Source organism: Contarinia nasturtii, unplaced genomic scaffold (assembly GCF_009176525.2).
Source record: "Contarinia nasturtii isolate CC-2019 unplaced genomic scaffold, AAFC_CNas_1.1 Cnas_scaffold_810, whole genome shotgun sequence".
NCBI lineage: Eukaryota > Metazoa > Arthropoda > Insecta > Diptera > Cecidomyiidae > Contarinia > Contarinia nasturtii.
Genome location: NW_022198157.1, coordinates 1,329,630 through 1,353,939, shown reverse-complemented (window position 1 = coordinate 1,353,939; position 24,310 = coordinate 1,329,630). Strand labels below are relative to the sequence as shown.

Genomic DNA, 24,310 nt, shown 5'->3' with positions numbered 1-24,310 from the left:
AAAAGGCGAGAGACAAAGAGAGATCTACTCCGAACGAACGAGAAACGGTAAAGGTTTATTTCACAATCTTTTTACGATATTCTGAATGCTGATGCTTCGACGAAAATGGCAAAGAGATTAAACTATCTCTCCATTTAGTACGCGAAGCGAAAGATGATTTTGGTTTTGCTCTATGTGTGTGTGCGTTTGTGTTATTGTTGCCAAGATCACATCCAATATTCAAATATGAGTACGCTCGAGTGCCGTCTATACATAATTTAGAACACAGTTATGTTATACGTTCGTTCGCTTTGGATCATTCTCTTCGAATGCTCCATCGTTCGTCTCCATTGTACGACAAACCACATTCAATATTCCATTTGAAAAATGTTGATATTCTGGGTCCCGTAATTCGAAAGTCTCTCTATGGCTCGATGCAACTCAAAAACACATACAAATTTCTTTCGTCTATGCTGTTTGGGTGTCTCTGGTCGATTCTAATCATTTACACACCCCGATTTTGAGGTTTTCAAATTCGAACGCCGATAAATTATCACAGTCATTGTCAAGAAATGATTTGGTTGAATCTCTATTTGAGTCGAGGTTTTATAAATTTCACTCAAAGAATGTTCATTGGCCAATTCTTAGGTTTCAACTGCACTCACCGTAAATACAACTCAGTTTATCAAACGATAATTTTTTTTTTTTTTTTCGTTGTTGATTTGAATTTAACTCTCCATATCGATGATGATGATACGGTGATCCGTAACGAGCAAGAGGAAGCATCAAAATCAAACTGATATCATTGTTTGAATGCTGTTATCCATGAAACCGCGAGACTCGCACTTTCACATACCAATTCTTTTTTGCTCGGTCGTCGTGTGTTTTTTATCGTGCTCTAGTGTTCATCGTATATTGACTGGTGTTCGTTCATCTGATTTGAATTTGATGCGGTTTGTGTATGCTTTGAAAGGCGGCATTGCGTTTAAATGCGGCGGCAAACGATGAGATGTTGTTGACGGTGTAATAAGCGAAAGAAAGAGATGGTTTAATCGAATTTCTCTACATGTCAACCCATGTACATACAACAGAAAACCTATTTACAAAGTTCACGCAATTTTCAATTTTCCCCGATTTTCTTTTCGGGCTACTACTGTAATTTTTCCGCAGCTTGCACTACCATCGTCGTTGTCGTCGTCCTCATTGCTGTATACTTGCTCTCTTTATGCCACTCATTGTCCAACACCGTTGACTTTTGAGTTTGATTCTTTTCCGTCGCGAAGGAGAAATGAATATGTGTATTTGTAAGCATCGATTACACATCGAAATGTGAAGAGAGCGACAACGAACATGCACGTTTTTTGGTTGATGCAAAATGGGCAAAACAAGTGCTTGAATCGCTCTGCTCACATACCAATAAATAAAAAAGAGATATAAGAAGAAGAAAAAACAAAACAAATGAAGCCATAATACGTGACATATATGGAACAGTTTTTAGCATGCTCGGGTACATTCATTTACTTTTTGGAAGCGTTCCGACTCTATTTTTTTTCCTTTTTTTATATATATTCAATTGACTGTTATGGCACACACCAAACCGATAATAGACATGACAAATAGAGAACAACCGCATCCGAGAATGAAAAAAAAAATCGTATTGTCGTCGCCGTTGTCGTGATTTGGTCGAACAGAAAGAGATGCACATTGAACCAAATAATACACAACAAATGAGCGAAGAATTTTATTGGCATGCAATCGGCCGTGTTTGGTATGTTGTGTGTGAATTGCACACAAAGTGTGAGCAATTGAATGCGAAACAGATAGAGCCATAAAAGTGACACATGGGTGGTCGAAGCGCCACTTCGATGACGTATTCAAAGTATTTCAAAAAAAAAAAAACAAAACAAAACACTAAGCGCATCGCAAAATCACATTCCATTGTAATCAAATATAGTAAAAGTGTTTGAAAAGTGGCGCGACTCTGCCGAAAAAATCACATATAAATTCAATCAATCATTATCATCTGTCATTGAAATCGAGAGTAATAGCGAGTTGAATGTCAATGATGTTATTTTCCTTTTTTATTTCCTCTCGTTCCCTCTTGCTCTCGCTCTTTGCAATATTGAGACGATCCGTGTGAACTCCAGCTGCTGTTGCCGTCTACAGTTCCTTATGTAATGCGAAAAATGGTATGAATTTCGCTCGGATGGCGTGTGTAAAATCTTGTTTGGTGACATAGAATTTTCGAATGGTTTTTCCTCTTTTATACACACATTATACTTTTTCGGTGTCGTAAGATACGCTGGTGATTCGTGTTCACCGCGACATGCGTGTGTGCCGACGACTTTTTTTATTCATTCGTTCAATGAATTCATATCGTGTGTACATTATCATTTTACACCATATCATGCTGAACCACGTCAAGTTGTGTATGGTGTTCGGACCACGACGACGATGATGCTTTATGTAAATGTACCGCGCACACACGGTACTCGATCAGCTGAGACTGATGATATATCGATTATTTATTGATTAATATTAATAATCGCTGGTTGACAGTGTGTCCCGTAGCCATACTCCGGTTCCTAAGTTGAGTCACACACATATATACAGACACTAGGGGCTTAATACGGCAAAAAAATTCACGGAATTCACGTAAATTCACACTTTTGAATCGAGTGGTTATTGATGAATTCGGTGAATTCGTGTGAATAGAATGAAATGTGTCAAATTAATAAAGTGAGGTTATGATAACCACAATATTTTTTAATTTATTATTTTTTCAATATTTCCGATTGTTTTCGATAGAAAATCGCTCAAAATTGAAAATAAAATTAATTTTTATTAAAAAAATATAAAAAACATTTACAATTTTGTTACACAAAATATAAATATTGCAGTAATTGCCAGCAGAAACTATTCACCACTATCTCACATATTTGAATGAAATCGTCGTAGAATTCACCGGAATTCATTCGTTTGCAGAAAAAATTCAGTTAATTTAGATATTATTATAGAATTCAGTCGTTGAAAATTTTGAATTAAGCCCCTAGTACAGACAGTTTAAATGCGGGAACGGTCTCTTTTGAACGGCAACCGTTTGACTCTTGAACAATTTTTGTAAACAACTGCATTAAGTTTAAACATTGTTTCCATCCGTCGACGTCCAGCTCAAATCACCGCGAAGGATTTGTTTTGTTTCTCTTTTTTTGTTTACCATTTAACGAGCATGCTTTGTGCTTAAATGAGTGTTTCTTTGCGCGCGAACTGTTGCGCCTATTTTCAAATTGAAAATTTACGTTACAATGTTGAAGTAAATGAAACAAAAAAAAAACGCCAACCATAATGAGAATAGGATTAGAAAGCTTCAACATGAGCATTTCACGCATATATTTTTTGTTGCTCACCATCGTTTTTCTTTCTTTTCTCCATAGTATGAGTGTTTCATTTTCTTTGCCATAATCGCATTCAAAAGCAAATAGGTTAACGTAAAGTGTTGGCTGATTGTACACTCTGGTTCAAGTGAAAAAAAAAAATATTTTCGAAAAAAAGGTTTGAACAAAAAACACACACACACATATTTGAGATGAAACACAGCGTCATTCAAAAGTGCAAAAACACGAACACATAACCGTGGCACAGACGTACAAATGAGAGAGAAAGAAAAATCGCAACAGAAACGCAGAAGAAAAAACCCAAGGCACATCATCGTATTTCATGTGTACTGAATCCATTACGAGATGAAATGCAAAATAAATTAGAAATTTTCTACGCGGTTTGTTGGTGCCGAGCGCGCGCTCGTTCACTTGAGCTGCTGCTGCTTTTGCTATTGCCATTGTGCTCTAGCTGTTATTTTCTGTTTTCCATTCATTCAAATTCTTTATCTCTCGATCTTCACATTTTCTTGTTTTCTTTTCGTATTTTTGCCGCTGATGTTGATGCTTTTTGTGTGTTCATCGTATAACACACCACATCATCATCATCAGTAGCAGCAGCAACGAGGCATTTTCCACTATTTTGCTGCTGCTTTTCGGTTTGAAATAAAAAAAAAAAAAAAACACAAACACATCTCTCTGTCTTCATTGTGCGCATTGCTGGTTTTCTTCATTTCTGATGAGTCTCTGACGAGAAACGATTGGCGTTAAAATCGTTCCCACTTTCGAATGAAAACGGCGCGGCCGACCAGGCGAGAAGAGACGCGATTCATACACAACAACAAAAACATACAACGGAGCACACACGACACACATGAAACACACAAAAAAGAGACCAAACAATGAACAAATCAAAATCGACAAAAGTAGTAACATTCAGCTTCGGATCACACACTCATGACGCTCTGTACACCTAAAATAATTTTCTAAAATTAAAACGCCAGCCAGCCACAAGAGAAACAAAAATTAACAACCGAACATATTTATACACAATTTTCACATGAAAACCCGACAAAAACACCAGAGAAATATCGAGTCGAAAGAATCGATCGCAAAGCGAATCGAATGTTCGGCAAGCGCTCAACTACAGTCAGGCAACATCAGCGGTGGCCATTATCAATTTCGAAAACCCATAAAAAAATGATTTCGAACCGAAGGACTCATTTTCAAAATTAGTCATTCTTCTTTTATTTGCTCTCTGTGAGTTGTTCAACCAACAAACATGTCGATGTAAATACATTTTCACATTTACCGGCCCCAATTTTAACGGATTTTATTTTTAAAAAGTGCGAATCAGTTTTTACATCGATTACAAGACAACATAGTAGTATCGCCAATTATTGGCCAGCAACGGGTTGCTACCGCCCGACATTAATCTCACACAATCATCATGGATCTACACACAGTTATTCGTTTGCCATATTTTCATGAACTATTTAAGAGAAAAATAAAATAAGATTAAGTTCATGCGAATGTGAAATCGGTTATACAATTTTTTCTTCTTCTCTCTCTCTTCTCTATGAATGCCGCGAAAAGAGAATACGCGCACACAATATGTTTGTGTGTGAATATGGAACAAACGTTAAGCGAATGAACGTACCGTCAACTCAATTGAGAGTCATGCTATATAACATTTCACTCTGGATCGTAAGCAGTTCATCGTATTTATTTCGCTGGTACCAATTCCATTTTCTCTCTTGCCTTACCACACGCCGAACAAGCAACGGATCACTGTGCTCATCATACCAATATAGATCAGCACATGATGATGAAGAAACAGAATAAGAATGAATAGAAAATGTTTTAGTATGATGCGAAATTTTACCGAGAAAAAAAATCGGCGGTGAAATTTTGTTGTTTTGCGAGGAAAAAAAAACATATTCAAGATCGTAGTTGATCGTTGAGCGAGCGCACATGCCTATATGTTCTTGAAATCTCAATTGAACAACCGTGCGTTCGCTTCCATAAATTAATGACATTAATTATTTAACAGTAAAATGTCTACACACCGTTTTCATCGTGATGAAAGAAAGGCCGAGGACACAAAGTAATTTCCAATGCACGCTTTGTGTGCTTTCAGACGGCTGAAAATGAACGAAGGATGGTGTTGGCAATAAAACGTATTATTCTGGCTGGCGTTTAAAAATTGTATTTATCAGAATGGCTCGAGAAAACGGCGCTGGCGCATCTAGTAAATTCAAACATCTCGAATGCTTTTCGTTTCTGTCATTTTCTTTTTTGGCTCTTCAGAAAATGGTACAAACACTTCTCTTCGTCTCTCGCCTCGTATTCGCCACATTTGTGCCCTTGCTATGTTGCTGCTTGATTCTGCGCTCCCTATTTTTATTCGGTAAACTGGTGATGGCAGTGTGCAGCAATAGCATAGTATCAACTCCTCGGAATGTGTCTCGAATCAAGCCAACAATATATACAATTCCATTTTCTTTCGAGAATAAATTACATTTTTTTCCCGTGCACACACAATATTGGAATAGAAAGAGTATTTGAACACGTGTACGATGAGCGGTGACGGGCTGAGTGTATGAGCGTGAGCGCTCCCATTCTTGGTCGAATTGTGAGTGCGATTACATTTACCGCCGTTGAACGATGAGAGAAAGGAATAATTGTGTTAGGGATTCAGACGAAAAATGTTCCGCAAAAATAGGGGATTGGCTTTTTGTGTATTTGGACTGTGCTGTGTACACTGTGAATGTGCTCAGCGACGCGATATCGTTGAACGACGTTCAATTTTCGTTTTGAATCAACGTAGGAACCGACAAAATGATGATGAAAAAAAAAAATCGTATAGAGAGTATAGCAAGCAACAAGAAAATCCGTATAATACAAGAAAAGAAGAAAACGGAACATAATAAACACACAGTGGAGTGTGAGAGACGCGAATACAAATTTTCCTTTTTACTCGATATGTGTGTGCGCTCACACAAAGCAGAGAAAATAAAATTTTGAAAACGCCAACGAGGCGAACACGCCGAAAGGAATGAAAATTTTCGCCTTTGAATAAATTTGGCTGTTTTTTTTTCGGTTCAGCGTTTGAAGAGGAGACATTTTTCGAATCCATTAGAGTAGAGGTACGGGTGAAAAGAATTAAAATATCGGGCCGATCTCAGTCCCTTGGTGCTATTGCAAATGCGATGAGAAACAAGGAGACGGAAAAGAGGCATGAAATCCATTTCGCTTGATTTGACAAAAATCGAATTCGAATAGGAACATTCGAAGCGGAGCAAGTAATTGGATTCGAAAACATGAAAATACACAAATAATAAATAAAACAATGTCACTAGAATCGGTCAGTTTAATTGATCTTATCTGATATTGTGGGCATGTGTGTGTGACATATTTTCGTTTAATAAATACGATACAATATTTAATGGTAGAAACAGCCCTGGCTAGATAATAACAATAATAATAATGGAAAATGAGAGTACGAGAAATTATGATTTTCCCATTACAAATTTAATGATGAATAAAATGATCGAACAAACACACAAAGCATCGAATTTTTTTTTTGCTCGAGTGTTGCATTTAAAATTCCACACACAGAGAGAGTCTGCATTGGATCTAGGGCTGCAACAGCAAAAGTTCCATAGCATTTGAGCCACAACATCAGTGTTCGATTTGATAAATCCGTAGTCCGAGCGTGCACAATAACAACGAACTCTACTGCTGTTGCTGCTGCTGCTACTGCAATAGCAGCACACACTCTCTGCGCTCTCGAATATCTAACTAGTAAATTGCTCGAAAATATATCGACAAGCACACAAAACTCAATTTATCTGATGGGGCCGTTTTCTCGATGTCTCAGTGCATACGTGCAACGCGACTGTCATACTTATATATAAATATCTGTACATACGAACAACGATTGAATGCGTGTTGTATATGTATTCGAGAAATATAAATAATTTTATGCTTTTTGCTTTGGATTCATCATTCGTTCGGTGTTATATATTTGTTATATGCATATAATATGTATATTGTGTGTGTGGTTTTTCATGCTATCTCTCTGTGCACATTACAAACAACATAGCTCGAACGCTCTCTCGTATTCCAAATCGGTTTTTGATTTATATAACATTTTTCGTTGTTCAGCTTCGAAGCACGTAAGCATTTCGCCTTATGTACTTTTGTAAATATATATACATATATTTTTGCGCATTGGCGCTCGTTCATGTACAAAACATTGTGTATTTAACGGCACAGAGACTAAAAATGAAACAGCACACTCGTGACGCAAAAAGCCCCCACCGCAATACCATTTGCGTGTAAATCATGGAATAAAACTGACAATCAACGACTTTATGTTTGGTAGTAAAAGTTTTAGACTGTGCGATAACAATATTCATGTATATACATGAAAATAGCAAAACAAATGAAAATTGTACATGTAGCTCCAATCCTCCAAAAACCTTTATTTATTTACCACCTCGCCATTTATGTACACATAACCGATCAATGTTTAAGTACATGGAAATTTTTATGTGCATAGCTCTTTCTATCGTGTACTCGCTGATGCGCTCTAGCCACTATGTACAGTTTTCAGATAAGGCACAACGATTATATTCGTCCTTCTGTTGTTTACGTTGTTGCTGCCGTCGATGTACATATATCTCTCCATTCGACAATAACAGCGACGACGATGGTTCATGTATTTGATGCGTGTACAGTCTTCATATGCTTTGATGGCACCAAAAGTGGAAAATATCTTTGCCAAGCATTTCTCGATTTTTATATTAAACTTGTTCGCACATAATATGTACAAACACAATATTTAATCGGAATGTCGAATGTAGCTTGAGCGTGTACATAAAAGCATTGTATTCTTGTATTCGTTATATAGCGAAGTGTTGTTGTTATTGGGTCTTATATAAGGCCGAGGGAAGAAAAATTCTACAAAACACCACACTTTATATGCTAGCGTCATCAACATCATCATCATCAACACCGAAACTATTTTTGGTGAAATAGAATGAGAGATATGTACATATTTCGCACATGTAGAATGGCCCCAAAAGAGTGGCAGAGTGGCAGAGAGAAGCGAAAAGCATTTCGACGTTGTTCAATTACGTTATTAGAGTTGGTTGCTGTTGTTGCCCTGCTGTCACACAACGAACACATTGTACCATTTGCGAGCGCTGCTATGGAATATGTGTGACATCGTCGTATACGAATATTTATCCATGAAAACATTGAACAATCGTATGATACAGTCGATGTGCGTTTGATCGATCTGCCCTCATTGAAATCCCCAAAATTTTGACGGATAACACATTTTGGTTGCGGTGACAGTGGATTTCGCGGAAAATTGTCCCGACCGACAATCCTTTCATTTGCGATAAAACACACATTATGAAATACACTAGCCAATGTGGTCAGCTATCACAACAAAACGCTCTATCGTTATTTTTTTTGGAAAATATTCAATCGATGGCATTTAGTTAATTTTTGTTTCAACCTCGTCATGGATACCTATCGATTTAACATTTGCAAACTTGGCAAAAAAGAAGAGGAAAAAACACGACACAAATCGACGAATGGAAAGAGAGAGAGAGAGAATAAAAGAGACACCGATTTCTGTTTATTTGTTTGTTCGTTTCGTTTGGTTGAGATCGATGTTAGTCTCTAGATGTTTCGCTTGTGCTTTGAATGAGTGGGTTTTGCTGTGAATTACACTCTCTATAAAATGTAGCCACCATCAACATCATCACACAATCATTGTCATTGCTTTTTGTGTGCTCGTGTGTAGTATGCATGGGTAGAACGAAGTGAATGCTTGTGACGCACATTGCATACCGCATTTCATGTTTCCTCCTCTCTCACACACGCAACTATAACACACACTCCACTCGAGTGAGTGGAGCATGAGCGCGCGCGCTCACACACATACTCGACCGGGGTTGTATTTTTCGAAATGAAAATTTGCGCTCGGTCGATGCTGATATATTTCATATGAAGAAATTCAATTTTCAACGAGATATCTCAGTGGCATGGAATAAGCTCTGGAATTATTGCAATGTTGCTGATGATGGAAACACACACCAACCGCACTATACATATTATGCGTTTCACTCGCCAACACAGTGTCTAACATTCTCTCTATGTGAATGGATTTTGGTTTTCTATTCATATTCACTCGGATTTTTTTCATCTTCTTCTGCATCTCTAGAGTCTTTCTCTGCCATCATTTACTACAAACCGGAGATAGATCCGTGATGTACATAGAACAAAACCATTTTCATTCTCCACAAAATGTGCTTCAGACTCTCGCAATCTCTCAAGCTTTATGTCGTTATTTTTTCCCTTCGACTAAACATACTTCCATTATTCAAATTGTATGTATACAAGTACATACAGTAAATGTGTGTCTAATCGGACGAAATTCCGATTGCAAATGGAAAGATACCAGACCGAGAGAAAGATCGAGGACGATGGAGCATTTTGAGATGTGTCATTTCATTTGGTATTTACTTTATACGATGTATATTAAAAGCGGTGCTCAGGCTTTTACGTCTTTCGCATGATTACGATTTGTTATATACAATGGTTGTGTATAATGCATGTATATATAATTTGAAATGAGCTAGATAAACAAAGCGAAAGTAAAAACTCTAAAAAGCTTTTTCATCATCCATTGAGAGAGAGAGAGAGAGAGAGAGAGGCAACCGAGAAAAAACACCGAACCGTAAATACATATTCATTCGTTCGCTTTGCACGCTGAGAGCAGAGAAAATTGGATAATAGATTTGTGTAAATGAAAAATTTCGAGAAAGAAAAAATAACAAGAACACATATGTAAAAGAGAAAAAGAAACAAACAAACGAAGACGAAAGAGAGCGAACAATCAAGAGTAAAGCGGCGTTCAAAGTGAACGTTTTATCAGTCGAACGTTATTGGTGACGCAACCAGAGAGCGCATTCAAAACATGCATCCACACACAAATACCGAATTTTTGAGATGGAGATAACACGAAAACCGAATATACATATTCCAACCAAAGTGAATTTAATTTTGAAATGAGCGCGTACACTTATTTTGAACGCAACCGACAACGACCGTCCATAAACATTGCACATTCTTACGCACTGACAATTAATGTGTCACGACGCCTATTTCATCCAAAGCTCAACAAGCATCATTTGCTGCTCTGCTCGATGGCGGTAAATTTAAATTTCTTGCTGCTAAAGAATTTCGTTGATGACATGATTTTTTGTTTCGATGGACGTCAATTGTTTCGTTTGCGCGCACAAAACGAACAAACAAATTTTTGCTTCGAAAATTGGCCGAGGAAAATATTACTATGTTTATATATTTTTTTCTTTTGAAAATACAAGAAAAAAAAAATTGAAATCGGTGTGGAAAAATCGGGTCGAATGTTGTTGTTGTTGTTGTGGCTGTTGTTCGTTTTGCGTCTACGTGCAAAGTCATAGCAAAGCTTCGAACGTCAAAAGCATGACTACATATATTTTTTAACTTCAATTCATCGTTTTTGTTGTAGTTCATTTTTCACAAATGAGCGTAATTTTTGCTGTTGCCATTGCTGTATATCGATGTTCGTTTGTTTCATATTGCTTCGAAGCTTTATACAATCGCCACTTGCGCGCACCTCACATAACATTTTCTAGCGCACGATTATTATTTTCAAACCGAGACTATGTTCAACATTTCAAATGAATTTGCTGTGCTCGGTCTCTGTGTGTGTATTTTTACGTAAAAGCAAAAGGCACAAATTCAACCAGCCATAGTAGTTAAAACAGAAAAATTCATTTACATTATTGCCTACACATCGAAATGAGCACTTTGCTTTACGATTTTCTGTGTATAATATTCGCGTGTTATGTGATAGAATTGACGCGGCCTGTCGGCCTGTTGTTCACTCGATCTGAACACATCGATGTAAAATAGAAGAATTATAGAAATAAAATGTGGAAAAGTTGAGTTGAGAGTAATAGTCACAAGCGCAAACAAGGACGGATGAATAGAAAATGCATCCCGAAGGCGATAAAGAGGGCGCTTTATTGAGTTCCATATGAGATAATGGTGTCTTAAGAGCTGTTTTTTTTCTGTCTCCCACAAAATGTGAGGCAAACCATAGTCACTGCTGTGATAATAATGAGAAAAAAAAAGCCAAACTGAGAAAGAGAAAAACGACATTAAACTGCGAAATGACAACGAAAAATGTTCTCTTTTTTTCGGTATCGTTTCTCTCGAAATGTGTGCACACACATTATTGTGAGTATGGTGTCGGCACAGCGGATTAGATGGGCTATATACCACAGTCACCGAAACCAAAGAGAATATCTCCAATGTTTGCATGAAATGGGCAACACAACAACAAGAAGAAGATGGAAATGAAGAAGAAAAAATGTGGGTACAAACGAAGCAAAAATATTAAAGTCCGGGTATTAAACCTTATAGCATTTATCACATATAAACATGGAGCTCAGAGTTTCGTTCGGTTCCGAAAATGATCTCTTTCCTCTGGTGTCTTTTCTCTGGTCGCTGTGTGTTTGTGTTTGCTCTCGCCTCTCTCTCTCTCTCTCTCTATCTCGCTATCCTCGGTCTTTCGATGGTACATTGCTTTATTCATAACAACGGATAGCAGCAGCATTTTCGTCGTTTTCATGAACCAAAATGAATGGTGTACCCATATAATACACAAAAGAACTACAATGAAAGTTCGTGCATTTCGAGGCAACACAAAAAGCAACAACAATAATGGCAATGGCAACACACAGCAACAGTGTTCATGGGCCCCGAGATATAAAGTGAGAAGAGTACCGAGGTGAATATATACATGTGTGTGTGGATGGATTTCCACAGAACACATTCACATAAATCGAATAACAGCATCAAAATAATAATAACAATAATGAATCCCATTCGAGCGAATGCTCCGCTCCGCTCTTCCCTCGCTCTATCACTCTGTATATCGTCGTTGTCGTTTTATTCAGTTTTCGCCTGCTTGTGAATGTGCCGATCGGGCATAAACAGTGAGGCATACAAGCTACAGAAGGGAACAGCGACAACGACGACGGCGACAGCAACGGCAGCACTCGAATGAACATGCACACGAAATGTATAATATTGGCTGTGTGGTTCACAACAGCTATGCACGTCTATAGTATGCTTGCTATATAGTGCTCTTTATTTATACTTTATATTATGCGATAGACGAGAGTACAACAGCACAAATGCACACAGGGCTACACAACAACATTATATTTCGAATCCCAATAAAATAAAACTCTGTGAGTCTCGTTCAGTGTTCAGTTCGTTTATTTAAAACTGCCGTTCGCATCAGAGAGACAGAGCAAGCGAACGAACCAACGAATGTGAAATAAAGGCGAGAATGCCAAAGTGCCGTAGATTCATCGCATGTTATAATATTATATTATATTGTCGTATATATATATATATCTACGGTATTTCTGCCATTGCTGTGCTCCGCTCTGTGTTCTTGTTCGAAATAAACTCTGTTTTATATTCCCGCTCGTTGCTTTTTCTCTCATTCAGTTGCGCGCCCGTCTCTGTGTTCTCTTGACGAGCAAACAGAATGAAAGAAAAGAAGAGAAAAAAAACGACAGCAACAACAACGACCGAATACGCATAACACACAGGAAAAAAAATCCAATATCAAAAGTTGTTGTTGGATTTTGAGCTCGAGCATACCAAGGAAATCGGTCTACGAGGAATTTGATCAAATACATCGGTTGCGCACCAAATGCACTACACGAACTAACAACGATTCAATCCGATCCAACAACGAACCGAATCACAACTTCGGCTTCAATTCACTATGCTGAATGTTCGAATGCTTTCTACTCAACTACACCACAGTGTTGATGTGCCACAGCTAAAACACGTTGTATTTTATATTTTATGCGCAGAGCGAACATTTTCAGAGTTATATTTTTTAATGAAAAAAAAACCCGAAGCAGAGAGAAGAGCAACAAAACGAACAGAATAAAGTAGAAGAAAAAAAAACACCAACAGCAACCCATAGAATAAAGTCGGCAAACGAAGCGAGATACTCACACAAAATGCTATATACGATATATTGAGCAGCGTTCGCTCTCTCTATCTTTTACATTTTGTCGAATTCATTCGTTCGTTTTACGTTTTCTCATCATCATCATCAACAACAACGATTCGAACAGTTTCTTCTTTCTCGTTTCGTTTGTGTTTCACTCCATTCGCCATTTGATGGTTTTGTTCCATCGCCTGATGCGCATTATTCAGATAGATATAAACATATATGTACGATGAGAGCTCTATACGTTATATGAACAGCACACATTTTGTGCCATTGCTGCCGTCGCTGCCGTCGTCGTCGTTGCCCGTACTGTGTGTTGTTTGCTTCGTTCATTTAGCTCGACGATGATATGACGAGAAAGAGATGTGGTCTCCATACGAACAAAAAATTCAATGTAAATTCTCGTGTGTCGTTCTCTCTGTTTTTCCCTTCATTCGCGATTGTCTGAATTGTAGTACTGTTGCCGTCGTCATTGCTGTTGCCGCTCGCTCTCTGCCTTTGCGCTCTGCTACAAGACTCTTCACCGTGATGTGCTTTGTGTTGCTTAATCGTATCTTATGACTATTCGTTCGCTTCGCTTTTCGATATTGTTTTCTTACTTTTATTATTTTTTTTCCTCTCTGCTTTGCTCCGCTCTGTACTCGCTACTTCTTCTTTTTCATTTTTGTATTCATTTGATTCTTTTATTCATTACGTGTATTTTCCTCTCTTTCTCTAGATATCATTTTTTTCTCTCTATTTCGTTTTGCCTTTTTTCTCCACTCTTGTTGTTGTTATTGTCGACGTTTGTTTCTTTTTTTCCCTTCAGTTTCTCTCTATTCGTTACACATACACACACATTTTTTTTCCTCTTCTTCTTCTTTTCATTTTATTTGCTTTCGAGTGAATATGCAGTGTGTGTGTGTTTTGTTGTTATTTTTTTTTTTTCTTCTCTTTACTTTATTTCTCTTCATTTGCCCATTCCATGAAATTAAAAAAAAAAAATTGCGAACATAAAGAGACTTTGCACAACACACAAAACACTCCGATGCCTTCATAAGACACCAAATCCGTTTTTTTCCTCTATCTCTCTCCGAAGATTTTTTTTACAACCGAAAACGGTAAAAATAAGAGAGAAAAATAAAATAAATGAGAAGCAAAAAAAAGAGAGAAAAACAACAGAGTCGAAGATTGTTTCCATACTCAAAATAATAATCAAAGCGAAATGAATGTCCATTGAACTACACACAACATACATCGCGGCATCGATGTGAACACTTTTCCAATTCCAATGCCCGCGACCCGAACGATCGCTCTAACAACAACAATGTAAGCCCGAATGCGAGCGGTAGATAGTTTTTTCTGATACATTTTCATAAAATTAAACTCCGAACGATCATCTCGTGGTGAGAGTATTCAAGAGAGGATGGATCGTTTATGAGCGCCCGTTAACATTGCAAAACGACACAATCTAATGTCGTTTTGTATATGTGCTCGAAAACGATCAATTCAGAGTCGTGTGGTTGGGCTGAAAGATTCTTGCTGAGAACAAGGCAAAACTCACTCACCGATCTCTTTCTATCAGAGATATCAGTGCGCACATAACACGGAACTTGCTCAGTACGATCCGTAATGAGTTTTGGGCCGTTGTCGATGTCGTTTTTTCGTTTTACTTGTTGTTTACTATGCGCGCAATAAAGTGAATATCACACAAAATAATATTTCTTTTTTGCGCAATCACCATGAATTTTCAATATCTTTTCTCTCTCTATTACGACTAACAACAATCGTGCTCGCGATTGAGGAAGCAAATTAAGAATGCGAGAATTGACTATGTATATGAGAAATATGTACGCAAGAAACAACAAACAAATCGAAAGAGAGAGAGAAAAGGAAAATTACGACTTTTATGGCTTACGTTTTAGTCATACAACGGTATATTATGATTAACAATGACACCGAATTTCCTTAAGCCATTTTCATATGCCAAACATTTCATCACCAAACATATTCATATACGACATATGCCTAGACCGATCTATGCTCAAAACGATCGATCAATCCGTCACATATATTGCTGAAGGTGTTTTTTCACGATTGAACTCACACACGGAGACCTTTTTCTTCTTTAAACACTCACACACATTCCAAAAAATCGCTAAAAAAATTTTTTTCTTTTTTGCAGATTTTACATAAAAAAGGATACCACAAATAGTGCACCGAAAACGAAAAATAATTAAGCAATTCGCGATCTTATTTTCGTTTCGAACACACAATTTTTCCGTTTTTTTCGGTTAAATAAACGATGCTAACATTAATTGAACATCTGGATGGAAACAGTTGCTCATCATTCAATGATTGAATCGGTAAGTAAAATCAGGACTTTCCAAAACTTTCCCAAAATCAGTGGATTCCTATTCGAATTTAGTGCAATTGCATCGCATAGATATACAACTTCTCACACATACACAACCAACGAAATTCAAATATTTGCGAAGGCTATAAAAGACTGTGCCAAATCAAAAGACAAACAAAAGGAGCCACAAACAGATAGATACGTATCTTCAGTCAATATCCAGAAAATTTGTTGAATTAATAATTACATTCTACTGATGATGTTATTTAAACAGCATCCACTCGCACGTGTTTCGAATTTTTTTTTAAATATACTCGATTCACTTTCTGTTTGTTTTTTCGTCGTTTCTTCCATTCATGAATTCATTCATGTAAACCAATTTTTCTGTATCTCTCGTTCTCTTTCTAAATTCGCAATCAGGAACTGTTTTTCACGCTCATCGTGAAATTAAACAACATGTATACCAAACAAACAAACAAAATACAAACAGAAAAGGCGGCAGCGGCAAAAGCCAAACAAGGCGCAAATAGATTTGACTTTTAAATTGAAAACAGTTAACCAAACACTTTGCGACAAAGCAAGCTCACGGCGTCTTGAATTGTGTCTGTGTGCAAACGAACAAGCAACCACACTGGCGAACGATTGACCGAAGAACATTATTCAGTCTCTATTCAATGTGTCATTAACGAATAAATGGCTTGACTTTTTCACAACTACTTGCCAAAAAAAGCGAAAAACATAGAAACGTATTCGCTCAAAAGTACTAATATTATTGCTATGATTTTTCCTTGAAAGGTGAAACCAAAGCCAAAGCATGAACAACAGGTGCATCAACTTTTTTTTTACTTGACTTGACTCGACTCATTTCGGTTGCAAATGTATACCGAATTATGTGCATATTCAAGTACACAAATTTCAATGGCTGGTTGTTTTCTCTCTCGTGCTAACAAATAAAAAAACAGCAACCGCTCATGAGTTCATTGATAAAAATGGTAATTAAAGCCCATTTAAAACCGACGAAAAAAAAGCAGCGACAACAACAAAAGCACTTGCCATTGTAATGAATATAAAAAGAATCGTTAAATCGTAGGGAAACAAAGAGTTTTCGCGCACGACGAAAGCTCAACTCAACACATTTCTTTTGATCTAGCTGCTTATGGTCCAACCGAACTAGATCTTATAAAGTCTATTTATCATATTTCAACATAGTTCTTTTTTTATTTCGTCTTTTTTCGCTGTCTTCATTCCTTTCATTCATGCATCCATCGAAAACAAATCGGATGGTTCATTGTGTGTTTGAGTGGCGCGAGCGCACACCAATTTGTGTACATAAAAGATTTTGTCATTTTACCCTTGTTCTTTTTGACAATTCGACCCGAAATTCAACTTTTTCCATTTGTCACTGCATAAAGTGATATTTCGCATTAAATGGAGGGTGTGTCTCTTTCGTTTTCACTATTTCGACGACGGATTTTCTCATTTTGTTCGCATATGTTGAAGTGTGTATGTGCATGCACTGTGCACGCTGCTTTAGCCATTGCATACATAGAGCCACGCGTTGATTTGGCATGGCATTGTTTCGCCATTGAGTAAGTGAAACAAGAGGAGACGAAAATGCACACGGGCCAAGTAAAAAAGTGAATTTGTACCATATATTTTCAATTGCACAAAAGTACACGCATAGAGAGAGAGAGATGCGAACAAATAAAAAAACGCATTAACACTCTGCAATCCAGATCGGGTATTCGTATTACGGTTGTCGTTTTTTTACTCTATTGTAAGCTTTGCGTATCTTGAATCAGCACATCCCTGGTATGCTACCATACATCACACAGAGGCATTGTCGTTTGTTCCACTGAATTTTCATTTTCCCCCGCGCACCATGCACTCATATAAAAGTGCGTATGCATTTGAATTGCACGCCAGCAATATGATTATGCTAAAATAATCAAAAGGCGAGGGAGAGAGTGCAGAAAAAAAATCCGATAAATTCGATGTGGGTGCGAATACAAGTGAAAGTTATACCAGAGAGTAGAAAACGTGAACGATTAAGTGAGATGTAGGTGCAGCGATACAGATGATTGTTGTTGTGCCGCTTTTTCGTGAATTTGTAAAATGATTGAAAATTATATAGGCCGTCACATTGACCAATTTTACGCCGTTTTTCGCATGAATTTATGCCCATCTGTCTAAAACCACTTCAAACATCTTAACCGTTTTCTGATGAAATACAACCGAAAATGGATGGAGTGAGGGATACAAAATGAATACCGAAAAAAATCATAAGTCCGTTCGTTTACTGGTCATTTGTTCCCTTTGAATGAATAATGACGCATTGCGTTAGAATGCACACTTTTTTGTTGTGTCGTGCAGTATTCGAAATACATAATCAATTATTATTATAATATATTCAAATGGCCACCGTCACCGTGCCGCATCGTCTCCATTGACACTTCTAGATCATTATTTTAGATAATACATGCAACGTATGTCTCATGGAGTTTTTCGATTTTCGGTTTCTGGTCTTAAAATCGAAAACGAGCTGAGTGTGAAGCGCGCGCTTTAAAATCGTTTCATACGGAGTGAAAAAAAATCGCAAAATAGATACAGCGGTTTATCATAAATGTATGCATGCAGTGAATGAATAAGCGAGTAAGCAAAAATGTGTTTAAATGAAGAAGAAAACCATGCATAGAGGGGTTGATTTAAAAGGATAATAGTCTATTTGAAGGTCGTCTGAAACATAATTTATTGTGCATGCACATATATTCCACCAACAACTACAGCCACAGCAAATAACCAAAAAGAGAGCAAGACCAAAAGAGACCCGCATAAAAGGACAAAATGTATAGCACAGCGTAGACATGCTAGACTTTTGTAGCCAGTTTCTCTTTTTCACTCTTGCTCGCTCACCCGCCCGGTTGTTGGCTCTGTTCTTACATCGCATATACCGTATATATAGATATGCATAGAGTCGAACTCTCGTCACTGTAAAATGCTTTTAATATATTCGGTCTATATACATTTTTCTATCAAATAAAAAAAAAGAATTATGTGTATATACAATCCATCTTGTAACTAGAGAGGTTGTGCACCATAAAGTCAGTGCGTTATGCGTGGATTCTGCTCGGAGCGTGTATTTTTCCATGTTGCGATTTTTTTTTATCTTTTCTACGTTTTACTCCAAATGCATGGGTGATGAAAGTTTGCACAAAAAACGGCTGATTGAGTAACTGTCTGAGGTTTTCGTAGGTACCGCCAACCCGAAAATGCATGAAATCAAATACGGCATTGAAAATAATCGATATATTTTATCCCAAACCAGCTAACCAATATTATTTGAAAGATTTGCTTTGTGAAAGAGACCGTTTTTCAATAGCATTTTACTTTCAGTTATGAAAAGCGACACTGTATCATTTTGGACAAAAAAGAAACCGATTTGAAACATGACATATTCAGTTCTCTACTCTCTTCGATCGATTTATTTATTATCATCGCCTAGAGAGACACAGAACGATAGAGAGAGAGAGAGTTGCTTACACATATAAGTCACTCCAAACCTTTCATGTGATTTTGTACCCTTTTATCGTCACATTTAACATGAACTCATCTTTCATTTTACACTTTCTGTGTAACCCTCTCGGCGCACTAATTCTCACCAAAAATGCAATAAATTATCCGATTTATCGAGATCCAGCCTAGAATTGGCAAAACAATGCACCGTTAATAAACCAATTTTGCAGGTGCATTTTTTCAACAAACTAAAAGCCTACCCGAACACTGACTTTCCATAGAACACACACACAAGTGAACAGTCACACAGACAACCGGCAGAGAGGTATATATAAATAAAAAAAACACAATGCAATATGCTTGAAGCCACTTGAAAACAAAATGTTTTATGTGTGAAACACTAGAAACAAAAAGTGAACACTGAACAAGCAATAAAGCAATGCCGTTGCAATTTCGGGTGTTAAATTATTGACATGTTGAGTTGTTAAGAACTGAATAATAACACGTCAACTTTTATGAATGGTCGTAACACACATTACGTTACATCGTAATCGATGGTGGTGCATGGGCACGGGGATAATTGATTGCGGAAGGAAGGATTTTCCGCTTTGGATAAGCAAATAGTTTGTCGTTTTTTTCATGTTATTTGAATATTGTTGTTTATTCATTGTAGTCTGCCCTTTAATGCACATGAGCGCGGTTTGAGCTACATTCAATTGACATTCACACTAGATTTATAAATAAAATTAAGTGAATCGATGGCATTTGTCCGCAACGAAACCGCAAGTCATAGAATATGCGCTCAGGAAAATTGATTGAATATATTTATGGCCTTCAATTATTACTACCCACATGTAGTATTGCAATACGACTTATTTCGAATAGATTTTTACCCCAGATAAATGTTTCAATGAATTTGAAATAAGTTACCAAAGACAAACATTTTGAATTAAACTAATCCTGTGATAGTTTCTGCAATCACATTTAGTTGATAAAATGCATCGATTCCAAACCGATTTATGAAATTGTTGTGTACTCTGCCTTTAATTACATTCGAAAAACGAGCATCTTGCAATTTTATCCAAAAATGAATTTCATTTTATGAGTCATGCCATGGACAACAAGGAAAGCGAGAGTCGGAAATATGTTAAGAAAGTTGCAAGTGCCTGCTGCTGTTACATCTCTACAAATTTCCCTTTTCTTGTTCTGGATGTCACTGCCAAAACGGAACAGAATCGAAACACAAAAAAGAAATGTTTACCCAAAATCAACATCATATGCTCGACTGTTGTCATTCAACTTACTTCCTTCTATTTTTGGAAATGGTATTCCAATTGCCAATCGTAGAGAGAATAGCATGTTTCAAATGCGAACAATAATACATTTTAATATATATACATATATACATCCAGTCGACATCCGTTTCTCAGCCAGTCAAAGACATTGAAGTGGAGAAGTATGGAAGACGAAAAATTCGGCCATGTGTTTCGAACGCAAACTACAATCGCCTAATGCATTTTTATATAGACGTACACATTGTGAGACGGTTTCGAAAATGTGTTTGTCGTTTTCAACGATGGTGTGTGTATTTTTCCTCTCTTCTTTCTGAAGGCGAACAAGCTGAAAATGCTACGCATGCATGATGGTCTCGGACCCTCTTTTCCACATACATTCGAAACCCGAAAAAATTTATTTTAAACGCAGACGATGACGATGATGATGGTGTTGTTGTTACTGCCTCTGCCTGTCGTTGTTCGTCATACAGGCAAGCAGCTGTATTTTTGATGCTTCCACTGCTGCTGCTGCTGTTGTTGCCGCTGTATTACTGCAGCACATTGAAATGCTACGCAACTTACGATTCGAATCGAATAAATACGGAGAGAAATGCAACAAGGGGAGAAAATAGAAAAACGAACCAGAAATATTCGATAATGAACAATAGAGGATTTTGTTTCATATATATAAAAATTGTTTCTTCTCTTATTCGTTTCGTTAAATTTCTTTTGGTTTCGAAAAGCCGAAAGGAATTACATGAAAATTCCATTTTTTTTTTCTATTTCTCTCTCTCCGCTTTAAATTTTCAGCGCGCATCGATTCTTATATGAAGTGTACGTAGTTAATGTAAAACTATGACGTTTTCTCTATTTGATAATAATGCACGAATTGCTATAAATTGCTTATCGCTAGAGGCAATGAACTAGCTGGCTTAAGCGTGCTGATTTCTGACACATTTATCTGTTTTTAATGATGACGACAACAACAACGGCGACGGCAACAACATCAAAAAATACAAAATAAAACAAATCGCAAAAACCGGCCTCAAAAGTTACACGAGGAAATATTTTATTATGTGTGTGCAAATGACAGAGTGTGTATGATAAAGCCATTTGATTTGATTATTTTTCATTCAGTTTTTTTTCTCTTGGTCTCACTCTATTCGGTTGTTGTTACCGCTGCCTTATGCCATTGTTTACGCGCGGTCGTTTTTTAAAACAAAAACATACGTTTATTGATTTATTATATATTCGTCACGTGCTTGACGGTATCACATTGTCATTCACATTTTACACATATTTTAGAGACAAGTGAATTTGGCGGCGGCAACAAAAACCATGATGTCGTCTATGAAAATCGTATATATTATATGAATATGCATTCTTTATGCGCAACAAGTAAACCAATCCGGAATAAAGAATGAGCCGGAGGTTATTGCCGCTGACCGCTTGTAATAGATGGAGAGAGCAGGCAAGCAAAAAAATAGAGGTCGATATAAATCGTTGTGAATTTTTCACTTTTGCTATTATAGAGAGATAGAAGATGAGGACATACATGCTTTCGGTCAATTGATTCTCGGGCAAAAATTCATGGTAATGGAAATCTGAACGATTTTTCCACAATCATACATCGAATTAAAAAAAATGCCGCTTGAATTTAGGTGTTTTATTTGCCTCTTGACTGCATTGATAGAACTCTCGCATCAACAGACGATATTCACACAGTCTGATGAACTGAATGTTCAGGTAACAAAAAAGACACACACACACACACCGAGTCTGATGAAGTAACAAAACATATGAAATGGTTTGCTAGATATTCGTTATTACCTTTGCTCAGTTCTCATAGTTTCATTAGTTTCGAATATACCTAAGGTTCCACGCAAAACACCGACACAGCATATTAGTAAAAGAAAGACAAGGAAAAATGAAATCTTCGAACAAAAAGCGGTGAACTCGAAGACACGAGGGCGAGATAGAGAGAGAGAGAGAGAGAGAGAGAGAGAGAGAGAGAGATGTACAAACACAAAATATTCATTTTAATCCCTTTTTATCATGGTCTTCGTCTTTTTACCATTCCCTTCGTTCCCTTCACAATTTCCTTTTGTTCGGATCACGCATGTGTTTGCCTAGTACACAAAACTCAGTACTACTGCCAGACACAATTCATCCCGTCGCTCTCTTTTTGCTCGTTCCTAACTTATAATATGTGAATGTGTGTGTATTTTCAATTTCTCTTCACTATTTTGTGGGTCTCTTTTTCTCTTTTCTCTTGGTTTTTCCATAGAATTTCATAACTTTTTGTAAATTGCCGACTCAAATCGATAATCTTCTTCTGGATGCCCTTTTCATCAACATTCCATGTTTTTTTTTTTGTTCGGCTCATTCTGGTCCTTTTTGTCTGTTGCATTTTGAAATTATTTTCTGCATTTCCTTCAATTTCTGAAATTCGACGAGTTCACAAGCACCCTGTCTGTAGCAAATAAACAAAGCATTGTCAGTTTTAACAAATTTCCGAGTAAAATCATTTGGGACGATTGTCAAATACTCTATTCGACCCATTTTTTCCATACACTTCTACCGTACAAATTACTCGACTAGGAATTACAGCAACGGTATGCAGTATAATTTAAAAATTCCCCAAGTTCAGGCATGCTTACCTGTTCCATTCAATAACTGTTGCAGAAATGAAACTGTAACATTTCTATTGCGAAAAATTATACATTTCATGATGTATAATATTTTGCTTTCGTCATCGAAATTCAAATGATTTTATAATGCATTCAGATGATGACGTTTGATACAAAAAAAAAACGATGTTTTTCCTTCAAACTTTTGTCAATCGAAATGAAATTGAAATCCGGTCGAACGAACTTTCTTGGTCCTTTGAGTGTCTATATATCGCTCTCGCTATCCGCTTTTTGCATCATTTCTACCCCATTCGCCTCGTACAATCACTGATTGTACGCTTGCAGCGCAAATGATGCGGAATACATTTCACATAAAATTCACAATATTATATTCGAAGAAAAGCGATAGTTGTATATGTCTTATAGCGATTTTCCGGCCGTGCTTATTCTTCCATAGCTTTTTGCGAAGAGCCACAATAGAAACGAAGACTATGGTGATGATGATGATGATGTGATGGTGGTGGATGTGTGCAAGCGATTTTATCAAATGTACCAAATCGCATGCTATACACATACTCTCATTTTGCAATGATGTACACAAAGCTGTTAAATAAAAAAGCTGCTCGTATTTTAACATGCTGATTCTCTCTTTCGTCGTACAATGGCGGGGAGCAATATAACAGCATCATCAACAGCAACCCATATGAAAGTCAAAACATAAATAGCGAATACACAATGCATGGAATGAAAAGAAACCCAAACCGAAAAATGAAAACAAAATAAAATAAAAGCGGAGAAAGGAGAAAATAAATATTAAAGACACATCGTGCAAACAGCACGGAATAATATCCATTCCGAAATTTCATAGAATAGAGTACGTGTATGTTGTCGTTCGCATTTGAAAATCGTTTGTTACATTCGATATTATGAGATAGAAAAAGAGTGAGCGGCGTTTCATATATTTATATATATGGCAACGAAGATGACACGGTCGTCTTGAACATCATAGTCGTCGTCGTCATCATCATCATCATGAGCGTAGTCGTTTGGTTTGTGGATGCTATATGTCAGATGAAAAATATAAAAACATTATA

General features: G+C 37.0%; 1 protein-coding gene across 1 annotated transcript in view; it reads left to right on the top strand.

Annotated features, from left to right (window-relative positions):
* The window catches only part of LOC116341920 (probable serine/threonine-protein kinase yakA), a 38,958-nt gene that overhangs the window by 3,549 nt on the left and 11,099 nt on the right, over positions 1-24,310 (top strand). The window contains exon 2 of the mRNA XM_031769327.1: positions 15,629-15,809. Coding sequence (XP_031625187.1) covers positions 15,774-15,809 — 36 coding nt within the window. The 5' untranslated portion in view covers positions 15,629-15,773. The remainder of the gene's footprint in view (positions 1-15,628; positions 15,810-24,310) is intronic.